The 17,484-nt window shown below is 40.6% G+C and overlaps 1 protein-coding gene across 6 annotated transcripts in view; it reads right to left on the bottom strand.

The window, feature by feature from the left end:
• Window positions 1-17,484, bottom strand: part of MARK1 (microtubule affinity regulating kinase 1) — a 56,930-nt gene that overhangs the window by 35,131 nt on the left and 4,315 nt on the right. For all 6 annotated transcript variants that reach the window (XM_068676035.1, XM_068676039.1, XM_068676036.1 and 3 more), the window contains exons 2-3: window positions 980-1,183; window positions 202-255 (exon numbers count right to left, since the gene is read on the bottom strand). In XM_068676035.1, the coding sequence (XP_068532136.1) occupies window positions 202-255; window positions 980-1,183 (258 nt within the window). The remainder of the gene's footprint in view (window positions 1-201; window positions 256-979; window positions 1,184-17,484) is intronic.

Raw genomic sequence — 17,484 nt, 5'->3', positions numbered from 1 at the left:
AGGAACCATATAGAGTAACTGCCAGCAAACAAATCACACACGCACGTTATAGCAAAGACAGTAGGATACCACTGTCCCCCAAGGTCACAGATACACAGAGATGCTTGTTTAGCAAGATAAAGGGACCAAATATTTTCGCAAAGGAAATAAAAGATCACAGTTCAACTGTTTACAGAGTTTCAGACATTATGGTTTGCTTACCTTTTGCAGACTAGTAGGGTTTAGCTGGGTTTTATCTATTATTTTCACAGCAACCTTGAGGAAAAAAAAAAAAACAAACAGCAATCATGGATTACTAATCTCAGAAAAAAAAAGTCTGAACAATAGTATATTGCATATTTATGAGCAAAGCCATATATGTGCCTAAGACACATGTGTCTTATGACACATATATGTCTATGTATAAAACACATATGTCTTAAGTGCCTGTAAGACACATATAAACATATGTCTGCTTTTATGCATTTCAGCAAGCAAAACTTCTCACCTATCAGGATCTACCAGCAGGAGTTCAGGACTTTGCCACTGAATGGTATCACAAATGAATCATTTTATACCTCTGTCAGCGTTTGGACAGAACAATGTTATCTTAACCACTAGAAAGCCACCCCCTCCCAAGCACCAAGAGGTACTTTATCAATTTCTCTAATTTTGGCTTTGGAAATAGAGGGATGAAATGGACCTCTTCCCAAACCTAAAATACCCTCTCTGATGGGCAGACTTTTTCATCTCTGCTCCAAGAATTTACATTCTCAAAAGAGGAGCGTGGTTAGGAGAAGAAGTTTAGGTACACTGGATAATTTTTCATACAGCCTGCAACAGCCTCTCTGCATCTTCCTTTGTGATGACAGAAACTGGGATTTTTATATTCAGAAGAAAAAGGTAAAACAAGAGCAGAGATACTTAATAAAAAGATAGCCAAAGAGAATATAAAATATTATGTCAGCCTTTTATTATCTTAGTTTTTGCAAAGGCTTACCTCTCTTCCAGTAAGAACATGCCTTGCCAGTTTCACTTTGGCAAAATTTCCTTTTCCTATTGTTTTCAGTAAGCGATAGTTTCCAATGTGAGGATGCTCTTCATTGGTAGATGTAATTGAGTTTCTACATCGGGGGATGTTCTGTCTGCTACTGGACTTGATAGGCTGGACATGTGGTTCAGTGTATCCATCCACAGAGGTATGCTGTAAGGCAAATAAAATATTTAGTAATTATCTTACTTGGATTTTAGACTGTTGCAGCTGAATAGACTAAAACATAGTAAGTGTGAAGAGGAGCAATTTATTTACTTTTCACAAGTATAAGTGATAATTTTAGATGGTAGTCTAAACAGAGCATGCCGCCTTTGCATGGGGTTTGATGAGGGGGTTTTGTTTTCTTTTTCTCAAGAAAAAGGTCTGAGCAAAGATTTTACTAGCTCCAGAAATAAAACTGCAGACATCTACATGCTAATCATTAAGCCATTACAGATTTGTTTTCTAATGTGAAACTATGCCAAGCTACACACTACGCACCACTGTTGCGGATACATTGGTACAATCATAACCAAATTTAATCTCTTATAAATACATAATACCAAAAGAAATGTATTTTGGCATATCAGGAAAAAAGATTTCACTCATTTTTTCCCCAACTTCCTTCATCTCAAGTAACAGTAGGAGAAAATATGTATTTTTCAAGCAAGCTTTGTTCCCAGAACCTGTTTGCATCTTTCTGTAAGCCATAGGATTTCTTAGTCAAGTCATTAACAGTCCACGTATTTATTTAAAAAGTCATCTATTATCAAAAAAAAAAAACAAAAAACATCCATAAAGCTCATAAATATACTTTAAACCTCAAAGGTCTGAAGACTAAAGGTCTGAAGCTAAAACGATGTTATTTTTAATACAAGATTTAATACAATACAGCACCCAACGTTAAATGTTAGTAACTGAAGTTTGCACTGCTTCTGTACTCCTCAACTTCCAAGTACATGGGGCAAGGTACAGGGGAGTCCTGGAAACCTTCCCAGTAGAAAGCAAAAGAACAGAAGGTGTCAAAGTGGGGTTAAAGGTTTCTGTATTTCAGGTGCATTACAGTATTGGCAGCAAACGGGCACAGACTTATAACACGTGAAATTTAGCCTCCAGTCTTTTAAGATACAGATTTTAAGGATGGCAAGTACTGCAGGCAGAAACAGCGTCTTCCCAGAAAAACGTGTAGATCTGCAACAGAAAGGCATGCTTCCTCCTCCCAAGACTCAAGTTTTCGGTAAGCATAAAGCACAGCACAACTCCATATCCATTAGTATTGTCTCTTTTATTCACTGCTTCAATCAAGAAGCGGTGTCTCCATTCCTCTGAGCAGAGCACTGAGCCCAACACAGACGAAAGGCTGAGCGCGGAGCCAGCGCTTTGGTCACCACGAGGACTGGGAAAACCAGCAAACAGCTGCAACAAAGCCGGCACCAACAGGGAGCACAGCACAGCCCAAACGTGCCTCCCAAAAGGCAGCACAGCTCTGCTTACATCACCTCCATCAGCAGTAATGATTCACCATGGCCAGGACAGCGCTCCTAAATATCATTTCCTGCTTCTCTTTTCATTACCTGAGCGTCTCTGCAAAACACTACTTTCCCCCCGCTGCTTAATATAGAGTTAAAGCATTTTCCAAGTTGTCACAGAACCAAGGAAGTCAGGCGTGTTTGGGTGCTGTGTATCGGATGAATACGTTCAGCCATGAAGCACCACGCTGCCAGTAGTGTTTATCCCTTAGAAGCGCGTAATTAAAATACTTTCTGTGGACTCAGAGGATCAGAAGGACAGCTCCAGGCTAAGAGGCTTTGAAACATTCCTTCAAGGTAGGACACCAGCCCTACACGCGATAAAACAGAGCCCAAATGAAAATCTTGCCTAAGAAAACACCCTGCAAGGTAATTTATATTTTATTAATAATATTTGTACGACGCTGACCATGAATATTAGAGCTGTACCTAGAAGCCCATCCAGAGCTCCCACACTATATTAGGCAAGCAAGTTTTAAGAAGCCTCCAAGCCTATTTCTGCACACAATTAGACCTCCCCGACATGAAATATAATGCCTACCAAAAGCATTTACCATTAGTGCCAATCGCCAGTTTCATAGAGTTAGCCTACTTCCACTGGGCACTGGAAAGGATCTTTTAGCCAAGCAGTCGGACAGGCAAGGAAAACCAACGCCACTGGCGCTGATAAAGGCAGCTTCCCCACAGAGATCATTTAACATCAAAATCAGTTACTTAATCATATTTAATCATAACGACAACACAACAGAACCTGTCTGAAGAAGAAAAAAACAACAACCCCAGGTTCATGGCCACGACGAGTCTGGATGCTGGGCTTTTTGTGGCAGACTACGGGACTGGGCAGACTAAGGGAGCCTACGTCGTTTTAAGCCCTTGCTGGTCCATTACACGTTCATTCATTATGCATCAGGTACTGTGAGGCTATTTTAAAATGCTATTTCAGAAGAACCACCACTAAATTCTGAGAATTTTAGGATGGTGGAAACAAATGGGCTGTAAAAAAAAAAAAAATCCACCACACCACCACTCCCCTTTAAGATCCCTGCCACCTAATAACAATCCTAGCTAATAACCTGCACTTCCTGCACAGGGCTTTAATTAGGGGTTCTCACATTTCTGGAGATATCTTTTAATTTGCCTTGACGTGTATCATGTACTAGTAATGCACTGTTTCCCAGTACATCACAAACAAGGCTCCCTGTACATTCAGTTTATGTCAGTGTTCAGTAAAATGTCTAAAAATCAACACAAAATTAGATGCTTCATATAACAATTTTAAACAGAAAGGTGTGGCAGTACTAAATGTTGAGAGCTGAAACGGTATATTAAGGTAGCCATTTAGGTATTTGGCATTAGCCAAGTATTTAAAAATAACCTTTTCAGAAATATAAACAGAAAAGTAGTAATTCTGGCATTCAATTTTAGATCATTACTACTGAAGAGAGCCGATTAATTCTTGCTGCTCCTAGCTGGGTTTGTTTCTGACAAGTCACATTAGGATTACTGCAGCAAGCCAATCTTACTCACATTGCACGAGTCCCATCCCTTGCTCCCCACGTCCCGCTGCCAAGAACCAAAGCTGTCGTTGCCCTTCTCTACCCAAGGCAGCTTTGCAAAGGCAAGACAATGCCACGCTCAGCAACACCACCTCTGGGGCAGTGCCGAAGAGCTAACACCACGAAGCAGCTGCCAAGTGGGTGCTCTGCTTTACCTACTCAGCATCTTTTCTCCACTTCGCTAGCCACTGGGGTGGTATTCTCAGTAATTGCACACTTGAATTTTAATCTTCAAATATAAACATAAATATCATCAGCTATATTACCTGTTCGTACAGCTTAGTCTTAAGAAATCCCCAGAACTATACTCTGGCCACCAAACCACACTCTCTTTCAAGCAAACACGTAAGGCTTGATAGTCCTTCTGAGTTACATGGTAACTTCCACATATCAAGGTGCCTACCCTCACGCCTCATTTGATTAAGCAAACTTCTTAGTCCTGAATTCCCCCTTCTCGCATTACTGCAAGTCAAATCCTCGGTACAGCCAACCCCAGAATCAAAGTACACTCATTGCTGGATAAGGCACAGCATCCCATTTCCTTGCTCAGTGTGATCTCCTGCTCTGAATTTAAGTTCCTTGCAGACAGTTTTTAATATTCATAACCCCAAACATTTTCAAGCATGTGCCATACACATGAGCATTCGTAACAGCTGTCATATTTTGCAAGGTAATCAAAATAACTAGCCCAGATAGAGGAGTCTAAATGGTTTAGAAGAACTTCTATACAGCTCTGATTAGTAACAGCTTTAATTCACAACACCAGGGCAGGGAGGAAAAGGGGAGAAAGATTAGAAGTCATGTCCTGTATGCCCAGTTCTTTTCATCTTTAACTGCTTGCTGTCTGTCACTATTTCTTCAGTAGCGAAGAGCTTCTCACAAACTGCCTCTTTTTCCTTCTGCTGAAGGAAAAAATCAAACCAGCAGCAAAATGACAGCAGCACCTCCGATCTCAATCAAAAGATTATTACTCTCTACCCTAACTTTTCATATGGCACACAAAGTACTTTGGATGGAGCAATTAGACAGAATGTGTGTACGCACACGTGATTCTTTTCATCATTCTTTACCAGCAATTAAACTAGACTGGGAATAAGGTATAGAAATTTTGTTACTAAAAGAAATGAAGCAATCAACCTATTCCACTGAAACAGGACAATACGCAGGACTGGGCTCAAAACAAACAAACAAAATCATAGTAAGGGAATGGAATACACAGGTTTTTAACTGGAGACCAAGACCGATGGATGGCAGAGACAGAAGGGGGTCAGACAAAACCCCCTGCTCACACAGGCTTTCCAGCAGTGCACAAAGAAAATAATCAAACACATGCGTGTGCATCTTTCTGTTTATATCTGATTTACATAACACGTAGGAATTCCAGGCATGAACTTTTAAAAGAGCTCGCAGCTATCAGCAATAAGAAACAAGTTTGGATAAAGCTCATCTAAGTCAAGCATATGCAAACATTTTATTAACTGATGGGGTATCTTCCCTCTTCTCCCCAGTTGTAACTTTCTCAATTTCAGAAACACAGGTTCAAAGAAAATACTAAAACTTATTTCTGTTGCGAGATAAAGTACAATACATTAATGTCCACACACTATAAGGATTGCTTTCTGGAAGCGTTCACGTATACTGGTAACAGGCAAGCTTATGCTGAGCACAGAACACATCTTACACTATGCTCATTATGAAGGTGTTGGAGTCCCACAGCAGTTTTTTTTTAGTCTTAAATGCTCAAGATAGCTTCATGAGACAGAAATACGTTTGCCAGCTCTGAGACGGAGTTGTTTTTCTAGTCACAGGATGCAGTGTTTACAGGTCTGCGCTTCAAGCAGCCTCAGACAGAGCACGGTGCCATGCACAGCTACCCAGCACGTTTCTGACGCGCACACGGAGCTCTGAAGAACACGTGTAATTTTATACAGTGACACTAACAAACCCTGTCCATGTTACAGCAGGCTTTCTTCCCTTTTTTTTCCTAAACACAACAGTGTTATATGGAAGGGTGGACTTAATTATCAAACGCAATCACAGATACTTTCTACTCAAAGGTTTAAAAAAAAAATAAAAATGCACACGTCCCCCTCTGAGGAAAGACGCCAGTCAAAACATTGCAGAAAAACAAATACCTTCGTGGCAGCAAAGCAGGTCTCATAACCCGCAATCAGCTAACACGTTTCCTCAGCTTATCGTTCCCCCTCAGGAAGCCTCCCCCCGGCCTGGCGTGCAGGTGCCGAAGAGCAGCACCTTCCTGCGTTTGTTTTAGTTCACTCAGAATTGGCACAGTTACTTCAACCTGGCACTTTAATTCCTGACTCATCTCAAACACACAAACAATGTTTTCCAGGGCTAATTTAGGACAGTCAGCCCGTTATCACCTCCATTAATTGCTACAGCAAATCAACAGAGAGCCCACCACCTTAAACACAAAGGAAATCAAGACAAACCTGCTAAAAGCTGAGGGGAGGAAAAACCATTTTTCTTCGAATCTTCCTAGTTTCTAATTATTTATCATTCAGTGTAGCCCTAGATGCTACAATCAAGCCCTACCAAGCAAAAGAGCAAACCTTTTCAAATCCAAATAAAATGGTTAATGTTCCTCACATGTGAAACCTAACACGACTTCCGTGTTTTTGACAGAAAGGGTGTATCAGAAGTGGAAGGGGGAAGGAAGCAGAAAGGTTATTGCTGCTGCAGCCTGCTAGACACGTTTAAAACATTCAATGCCTCTCGCAAGCTTTCCTCAGGAGGTGATCAGTTTAGCTTTGCCCGTGTTTTTTGACCTACCTTATGAGATCTTCAAGCCTGCCAGCACTGAGCTCCAGATGAGCACTCGCAGCTCCCTGCCAGTGCCCAGAGACATCCTCAGGTACAGGGCACTACTGCTGAGTGCCATGGCACCCACAGGTAGCTCAAAAACATTCAGTTGGACAGAAAGGAATGAAAAGTTAATGCTGATAGTTAATTTGAACCAACCAAACAAGAACACACCCAGAAAGAGAAACTTCTGGCAAAGGAAGCCGGCAGGAGCTTTTATTGTGCTTATAAAGGACACAGCCAGGTCATTTTTCAGCTGGCCTGATGAAAGGCAGGCGAAAAGAAACATGAAACAACTTACAGTTCAGGATCGTGTCAAGCACATGGAGCTTCTCAAAGTGTTTGCAGTAGTACAAGAAATGGAAAAAGCTTGAATATCCAACTTCAAAACTGAGGGGAAAGGGCTGTTCCTGCAGCCTGCAGACTACAGTCTGGAAACCCGAGGCTTGCCTCCAAATGATGAGAAGAACAGCAAGATGCAAGGTTTACTCACAAAAGAGTGACCAGTTCATAGAGCTAAGCATCTCGCTCGATCACGATCAAACAGCAGCCTTCTGGGCCACCTGAGGTTTCTTCGACAGAAGGCAGAAGAACATCCGCGTGGCTAACTAGCACCAGGCTCCAAATCCCACCTCTTTCTCTCCAAGTTTATAAAATGGGATTTTTTTCTCTTCTATTGGATACCTAACACATATCCGTGCCACAGGAGGCTCACGTGGGGTGACCTCCAGCCCCTGAGCGCAGAAATCCCCAGGTAGCGCCACCACCAACCTGGGACCACACCAGCTCCATTTTAACCTCTTGTGGAATCACACTGTCTGGGCAGGAACAACAGGAAAATAAAACCTATCGTACCACTTTTCTACTTCATAAAAGAGAAAATTAAGTTATTCCTTTAACAAGCTGGACAGTAGGCCTTAGTTGTTACATTCCCATTACTGGATTCATCAATGATGAATCTATCGAGACAGGTTGCCGTCTTTTTTTTGAAAAGACCATTTTGCCTCAAGGTTTTATTAACTTTCTAAAATAAAGCCTGCTGCTAAAAAGCAACAAGATGACCAATTACAGTATCCAAACTGAAAGCAATATAAGCTAATTTAGAGGATGGCCACAAAGATGATATGGGGCCTGTAGCATCTCCCCTATGATGAAAGGCTGAGAGACCTCGGTCTGTTCATCCTTGAGAAGACTGAGAGGTGATCTTATTAATATTTCCAAATATTTTAAGTGTGGGAGAAAGAGGGATTTGGCCAACCTCTTTTCAGTGGTTTGTGAGGACTGGACAAGGGGCAAGAGCCACAAAATGGAGCACAGAAGTTCTGCACAAACATGCAAACGAACTTCTTCACGGTGAGGGTGACGGAGCACTGGCACAGTTTGCCCAGGGAAGTTGCGGGGTCTCCTTCTCTGGAGATATTCGAGGTCCGTCTGGACACCTACCTGGGCAGCCTGCTCTAGGGAACCTGCTTTGGCAGGGGGGTTGGACCTGATGACCTCTGGAGGTCCCTTCCAACCCCTGCAGTTCTGTGATTCTGTGATTGATGCACACGTCCCACCGCATTTCTGTTGTAGTTCTCCAATACCGAGGAGGATGTTGGAATAATTTTGGAATATTCCTTTGAGATATTCAAAGGAGCGGTGAGGCCCTGGCACAGGCTGCCCAGAGAAGCTGTGGATGCCCCATCCCTGGAGGTGTTCAAGGACAGGTGGGATGGGCTTTGGGCAGCCTGGCCTGGTGGGTAGTGTTCCTACCCATGGCAGGATGTTGGAATTAGGGGATCTTTAAGGTCCCTTCCAACCCGAACCATTCTGTCATTCCTTTTAAGGAGCCTGAAAATATCATTTAAAAGGTACAGAGACTGATCTTAATATTTCCCTTCAAACAATACAATACAAACGCATTCAAAAGTAGTTAGGCAACCTGTTAATTTTGACAGTTAGAAGGGGAAAAACATTGCATGGACTAATAGGGCGTATTTTATGCCTTTCAGGGCACCAGCAAAGGATCCTTCCTTATCCGGAGAGCATGTTCATGGACCTTTGTGCTAGAGGTTACCAGCTTAACTTCATTACGCGTCAGGCTTGCCAGTATTTCCTGGTGCACCTCGCTGCAGCAAGGCCTTCTGATGTCAGTAGCAAGTCTTGCCTCAGAGGACTGAAGTGCAAAGCGTCTCCTGGACACCTTCAGCCACCAAAATGCAGTTTTAAGACAGGATTTTATCAGACTCAGCATGCTGCAGACACATTTTTTTTCATAAGCATTGATACAAAGTTTGACTTTCTGAGGAGAGCAAATAATGTATCTTTGGCTCGGGAAAACCAACTGCATTCTAAAAGGAGGCTCCCCTGATAGATGATCTTGTCTGTTTTAATAGCAGTGTTAATATCAGATCAGAAAACATGGACTTAGTTGGACTGTGGTAACGATTTACCTACATGTGGGTAATGCTACAGCACATTTCAGCTTAGCAAATATCTTCCCAGACTTGCACAGATTTATGCTTAACTTTAAGCTGTCCAAACACAGTCTGCCCCTTGGACCAGCTTATATCTTACAACCCAAGAGCGTGCTCTGAGCAGTGCTCAGACAACAATCTGCTCAGAGCCTCTTGTTTCTACACTCATGCAATCATATCTTTTAACCTTTGGGCTTCAGTTATTTAACATTACAGGCTACCACAATTTAGGGAAGGAAAAAAAAAAAAAGGAAAAAAGCAGCCAAGAGCAATATACCACAAAGATTTTGCAAAGTACGTACTATAGCTAAAAATAGTATTTCCTTATATGTTTTAAACAGGCTGATACAGTAATACAGTAGATTATGAATATTAACAGGCACACATATACTGCAGACATCTGTCAATGTATTGAATTCAAGCCATGAACAGAAGTTACGTGCAAGCACTGAAAAGAAATGCAAAAGCCAAGCCCAAGAGAAAGACCGAGCATAACTAATGAAATAGTCCAGGTTACAAAACTCACCAAAAGACGGGAAAGAAAAAACACTGCAGGATGCAAAGAAAATATTGAAAACAACATATGCTGGATTTACTGTCCATTAAAATAAATAGGTAAGAAAATTTGGAAGAAATGTTATATGTGTGCGTATTTTTATATATATATGGATGAAGCTCAAGAATATAAAGAATTTATGATTAAAGGGTCGAACAAAAACTAACACTTACTCAAAACAAACACAGACATAAAAAGAAACACCCAATCCAACAACAGAAAAAAATATTTTACAAAAAAAAATTGCTATGGCTTTCTCTCTCCAGTCCTTGACAGTCTGTGTGTGAGGAATCGCAGATCCCCAGCCACGGCCTTCTGACACTGCTCCCTGCCTGCAAGATGTCAAGGTCAGGCATTTCCAGACTCCTTTATCAGGACAGTGAGGGACAGCAAATAGCTGGCAGCAGCAATGGCAGCTTCCAGCTCGCCGTAAGCAGAGGCAGCTCTTGGCAATCTCTGGAACTGGTCATGCTTTGAACCAGCTTGGCAAGCAGTACAGCACTGCATTTTACCGTTTGGGACTCTCCAGTTTAAGTGGCTTGCTTGATCAGATGGTGTCTCATATTAAAGCAGGAATTAATTTAATTCAGTCATAAGGAAGGGCAAGTGAGGAAAGCAGAAATCTCGGGAACCTGAGGACAGTGTCAGCAGGTCACAGAGACTACCAATCCCCCTTTCAGGGACTGGGAATCCATCCTCAAAACTTTATAAGGAGAGCTGTCCTTACACACATTGGAGATGGCTATCACTGCGTTGTTCCAAGCCTCGGGATGGGTCAGTCAATAATGCTCTCTCTTACCACCAGCAGTCCTAAGATGCTCCTTGCCCCTAGGGAGATGCAATCACAATGTTGCAATGCCTGAATCATTGCAAGCTAACTGTGAAATCAGTCTGTATTTTCTTCCTTCAATTTACCAAATTAACTACTAAGCCTTCCATTTCCAGGGATGAGAACTCTCATGTTAGGTATCTTTCTCTTTTCACCAAGCAGACAACAAAGAAGCTGTTCGTGTTCCACCTGACATGAAGCTAGGCAGAGCTTTCTGTCCTTTCTCAAAAATTATCTGGAGGTAAAAACTTTACTGCAACCTGTCAATGTACTTTCCAGTCTCCCAATTCACTCACTTCTTTGTTCTGCTGCTCTCCCACTGAGCTAGTCTTGGAAATATCTCCAATGAAACCAAGATAATATTAGGAAAACAGCTCATGCACCATTCATGTTTCACTTTATTATACGTAACTTTAGTCTGATAGTCAACTGTTCCATTTAGTTTAGCCTCTCCAGATTAAGAACTATTATATGAAAGGGAAAAGAACAAACAGATGAATACAGAAGTGCAGTTTGTCTCTTCTGTGCTACTCCTGACACCACTCACTTTGAAAATAATTCTTTTTAAACAAAGTATTACATGCCAGTAGGAGAAGGATTTAATGAGTGATAGTGAAAAAGCTGGTAGACAATACCAAAACATGAATTTCCCCAAAAGGTCACACAACCAAAAATAAATAAAATCCTCTAGCATTTCAAAAACGTGTAACTTGATTTTGATATAAGCACTATATTTCTGCAGCCATCAGATAAGTGAGAATAACTTTATTAAAAAGGACCTTTAAATGCAGTTTATTTCATCGGTCATCTTTTCTTTGCACAAGTTGAGCCACCCAGGTTCTCTCATCCTGTTGACAAACACTACTGCAGCCACATCTCTGATAACAAGGTCCTGAATTGCCAATTCCAGCATCTATATTAGACTGATCCTCATCGCTCATACCAACTTTCTATAGATAAGATTGCTCTAGACTATGCAGTGGACGGAGCAAGAGTTTCATTGTGAAGTGCTCTTGTATACTTTCTATATGCATCTTACGTCCATCACTGGAAGACAGAACTCTAAAAAGAAGGCAGCCTTGTTTAATACCGAATTAAGAGAAACAAATTTGAAAAGCTACTGTATGTATGTACACATGGTTAAGACTGCTCGGAGACAGTATTGCTAATAATTTTTGTATAAATTTCATTGTGTTTAATGACTACAATTGCCGCTCCTTCTTGAGTCTGATCTTATGGAGAAAATACTGTTTTAACTCCATCAAGTAACAATATTTTCCTGATTTTTTTTTTTAACCACCAGTAGACAGTCCCTACTACAGTAATTGCATGGGGAAGAAAATCTGATTACTGTGAGAAAAAAAAAATAATTCTAGATAAAAACCCAAGTGCTTTAGAGAATTCTATTGCCTTCAATCGATAATACTATCTGAAACAGAGATGAGCAAATACATGTACATTGCACATGCAATCGTTTTGGGGAAAACTACCATATCCTCTGTAAAAACTCAACATAACATTTAACACAGAACCATAATTTCCATGGCACAAATCAGACTCTTCTTAATGTGCAAGGTTCTCTGAGTTTTTGAACTATGCCTCTGCTTATTTTAAGTAATGACAGAAACATCTAAGAATTAGAAAGATACTTATATACAACTGAGGCCAAGCATGCACTCTCGAAAGGAATTTCAGATATTTACTGTTTAAGCGCAAGTAATTTACGCTGCTGCTACACATAGTGCAGTATCTCCTACACTTAGCTCCCCTAGCTCTGCACTTCTCTCACAATACATTCCTGACATATCAACCAAGTTCACAATGGAAACCTCCCTCTACAGAGGACATTATAAAATTGTACATCCTTCCTGACTTATCATTACAAAACCTTGGTTACTCTCAGCTGCCACCTAAGAGAATAAAGCACAGTAACTCTACTGGGGGGCAAAAGGAAATGTAAAGTGGGAAACATACAGTACCTCTAAGAGGCAAATATTTAAAGCTGTAACACTCTTTTTTTTGCTAGCACCTTCAGAAATTGCCAAGCTCCCTTTAACTTTGCGACTTAGATCATTCCTATACTCCTTGAGATCCAAACAAAAGGACGCTGCTCAAAGAATAACCAGGAGATACACTACCCGGCTTTAGTAAAGCTCTATTGATTTTGGTTATGTCACGAGCAAAACTGGAAAAGGTCCCAGAAAGAGTGAGAAGCACAAGGAAGTTGGCAACAGCTATGCAAGCTCCAGCACAAAAGCACTTAAGTAAGCAAAATGTAGGGAAAAACAAAGAGGGGAGGGGAAAAGGTGATAAATATAGGAAATTACAGGTATTAAGTGGCCAGCAGCTTAACGAACATGGATTGACGGAATCTCAAAAAGATGGATATTGGGAAATATGTAATGAAAAAGGGACTGTGACAGCAGGTTAGCAACTATCACTAGGTTTAAAATGACCCCGATCAAATATTTGAGGGACTAAATAATAAAACTGCTCCAAGTAATAACCCTTAAGAAGACAATTAAGAGGCCTTCTCCACTCTGAAAAAGGTAGCTGCTTGAATGCAAGTAAAAAGCATTTTTCTTTATTTTTATTTCACTCTCTTGCTAAGTACATGGCTGAGATGGAACAGATGTGACCCAACATTAGCAAAAGGAGGAAGCCAGGAGGAAAGGCTCCATGGCAGCTGAAAATAGCCCTCAACCACTGTGACTCAGGCTGCGTCTTCACTCTGAAGGTGTGTGTGTGTGTTCAGTGCACCACGAGCAAGGTGTGGGTCCTCCCCCAGAAGGGCAGCAGCACTACAGGTTCTGCCACGAGGTTAGCCTGGGGCAAGAGCCTTTCCTGCAAGCCCTGCTGGAGCCCTGTCTATCCAAAAGCTCATCTGATTTCTCCAACCACATCTAGCTAATACAAGATAGCACCTAACAACCTCGACTAATTTTGTCTCTACTTGAGATTTTAAAGTTATCATGCACTGCTATTACTTTATAATACAAAAACAATTAGGCTGTCACCAGTGATATCAGCATTATCTGCTCTCGCAAAGGACTGCCATAGGCTACCCAGTAACTCTGTAAGCTCAGCAGTGCTTTCCAGCAGAGGCGAAGAAGTTGTGCCCTCTTATTCTTCAAGCCATCAACCTTACAACTGTATTTGTTTAAAATACAGTACTGCAACACAACTAGGAAAAGCTCCTCATGCTGAATCTATAGTATGTTTTGTGGAAGGGTTTCCATTCTCTCCTCAGTGCAAATCAACCTTGCTGATCTATCTTTACCTGAGAAATCCTTGGGACTCTGACCACATGTATCCAGCTAATGTAGCTACTGGACATGTAAAATGACTCAATTTAAAGAATGGTTTACTGCTCATTTTTGTATGTGCTTCTCTGGATTTGATATACACCTTGGAACTGAAAACAAAGAAACTGTCTGGAGTTTATTATAACCAGAAGTCCCCCCTTTCTGATATATTACCAGGCTTTTGAAGTGCAGTGCTAAGAAACATGCAGATATGAAAACACAGCCCCCCTCCCTTTTGTTTTCCAAAGCACATTAACACATTGGGTTGTTTTATTATGAGTGCAGGTTTCTGTAACATCCTACATTTTTTGCAAAATGTCACGAACTTGAAACAGCTGGCACACAAAGGGTCAGGAGACAGGGATACCAAGCACTTGTATCTTGATCTGCTCAGGAGTCTTCACAGAAGTCATTTTGATGGAAAACCACATTAATGCCAACAAGGTAAGCAGAGCGCAGGCCACTTCTGATGGTTTCACCCACAGCCTACACCTAAGGTGTTCCACAAGCACAGGAATGACAAGATAAAAGAAGCAAAATGACTTTTACTGGATCCAAATACAACAGCAAAGAAAAAACAAAAGAGACGTGAACACACAGACAACACCTTTATTTCAGCAGAACAGAAAGCCTGCTTACCAATGATTTAAGTGAATGTAAAAGTGCTGGTAGATGAGCTGTCCTGTTAAAATGAAGAATTTTAGAATACCAATGATCCTATGTTCTCCACAGATGCACAGAAAACCTGCACTTTGGGGTTTTACATAAGTACACTCTATTGATCGCTCATTACAGTCTAACCCATGGCACTGCTCCATGAGCACGTCCAGCCCATTGCCTTAAAGATTAATTGTAACCCGGCTGATTTTTAACTGTGCGGATGCCTTACTACGAATGTAAACACACATTTTTCAGCCTAAGTGGGTGTTTCCCATGAAAGCTTACATAAAGAAACCCCTGGCTCACCTGAAAAAAATGTGTTTTTCTACTGCCATGTCAGTTCACAAAGAAGCAGAGAGAGTACTTGCCAATGCTCCTGCCTTAAACTATTTTACCATGATTGTTAAAGCAACTTTGGTCACTATTTGGGTAAAACAAGATGAAATTTGGAAATGAAATTGGAATTTTTACCCATAGCTTCACTAGGATGCCCACCAGAACTTTGCCTAAACTGCATCATCACCAATGAGCTGTAAACTGACACAGATCTCAGCAATCCTTAGATTTCACTTTTTTTTTTTTTTTTAGCTATTTATTCTATTAAGTCACAGAAAAAAAAGCAAGGAAACTTCTTTCTTAGATGAAATATTACCTTCTGCATTTAAAATTCACAGTTCAGAACTGAGCAGAAAGAACATAAAAATGTTGATTTACAATCTGAAAAAAGTGAAAAAATGTTAACAAGCAAAGGCTTGCTAGTAACTGTGGAGAAAGAGCTTATTATTCAGATTCAGTTGCATTATGTTCATTATGCTGAAGGATATGAATGTTTCGATGGAACTTTCCTGCTTTCTTTGTTGTTTTCAAAAACATTCAACTGGAGACCATTTCTTCTTAATTTACCACTACCTAAAGAGGAGCAAACATTCAAGACTAAAGACCAAGAATTACTCAAGTCATTAAAAAAATGGTGATTATGAAATTCCAGAAAGATAAAAATCATATACAAAAAGCAAGCATTGTTTCCAACAACAGAAATCAACAGATCACATCATGACCACAATACAAATAAGCAAAGTTTGAAACACACCACTGTCTGCAGCAACTTAGTCGCAGCATATTTAACCTGGAGGGCAGCATAGAGCATAAATGTATATTTAAAAAGAGGGGAAAAAAAGTCATAGCTACTAATAGATAATATCTAAACACCAGTGATAAAATGCTTTCTCTGTGATATCACTAAACATTTGAAAGGTTTGCTCAACCTCTCAAATTGTTAGCAGTGCAATTTGTGGTGCAAATAAAGCCCTGAAACAGATTTCTAGCTCCATGTTAACAGTAAAGTAATCTCTATCCTAATTACACAATAGTTTCTCATTAAATTTGCTCTGCTGAAAAAGTTTTAGAAGTTCTTTCAAATATTAGTTCGATTTCAAGAGTAGATCTATACTAAATTCTGAGAACAAGAAACCTGCAAGTGCAAGTAAAAGTCACTGATCAAGCACATGCACTTAAAATAAAAATGAAATATTACTTTTCTAGGGTTTAAGCTATTGGTATCAGGATGTAGCAGGAGCTCCTTCAGCTCGATAGCAGCAACTGTCATGGAGTTGCAGCGTACCACATTTATAGTAGAAACATTAATTTCCAAAGAGAATTGGGTACTACTAAAAAAAAATCCTGTCTATACTGATCATTAAAACATTTTAAGTGCAGAGATAGAAAATAAAAACTGTGCTAACACACAGTAAGTCTGCAGGATGAAGAAAGGATGATGGCAGAGGCACCCTCCCAAGGCTATGGGAAACTTAACCTCATTGTTCTTGTTACGCATTTCACTCCCCTGCCCATGTAAGTCCAGTTTTCAGAAGACCAGCCACAAACAATCAAATGTTATGTTTACCTATGAACCTCCAAAAACCCATGAAGTATGAAATGACATCAGCAGTACAATCAAACTGCATTAACTCTTTCTAAACTGTAACAGCACGTTCTGTTATGACACCTAGGAAGCACACTGAAGCATGAAATGAGATTGTACACAGGCAGATCTGTTCCAAAATATGTGCCTTTACAGGAAGGGAGAAGAAGGACACTAAACACGTGCACCACCTGTCCCAGCTGCGATTCCTGCAGAAGGTTAAATGCGAAGCGGTTAACACACTTTGTAATAAAATGAACCTTGTTCTCTCCTTTGTGCTTACTGCTGGAGCTAAACATGTGTTTTCCCCCACAATGTAGGAGCTTGCTCAAGACTTGAACCAAAAAAAAAAAAAAGCAGAAAGAAAACACAAACCTTCAAAGTGAGATTAGGAGAGCATGCCCTGTTCTTACCATTCAAACAAACATATGGCCTAATGGAGTTCTTATGATCAAGAAAACTCATCTTGCATGGAAAAAACACAGACATTCTCCACTTTGCTAAAGCCCATCTCTTGTGGATAAGAAAGATACAGCTGTACTCTTGAACCCACAAGGCCTGGAAACTAGGCCATTCTTCTGCTTAAGGCACTGAAAGAAAGAATTCTTGTCAGATACTTTCTCCCACGCCCCCTCCGTCCAAATCAAAACCATGTGTTCTTATTGTGCAAAAGCAAATCCAGGCAAAAAAAAAAATTAAACATGGTATAATTATTATTTCCCTGACCTCACCACTTCATTCCATCCTCTTATCTCTTGCCCCGTTCAATTTGTTTCCCTCTAAAAATGCAGCTGTCTCCCAGCCTCCGCTATCAGCGAGCCATCCTTCACCACA

The sequence above is a fragment of the Anas acuta genome, chromosome 3, assembly GCF_963932015.1.
Source record: "Anas acuta chromosome 3, bAnaAcu1.1, whole genome shotgun sequence".
Lineage (NCBI taxonomy): Eukaryota > Metazoa > Chordata > Aves > Anseriformes > Anatidae > Anas > Anas acuta.
This window is presented reverse-complemented; position numbering and strand designations above follow the sequence as displayed.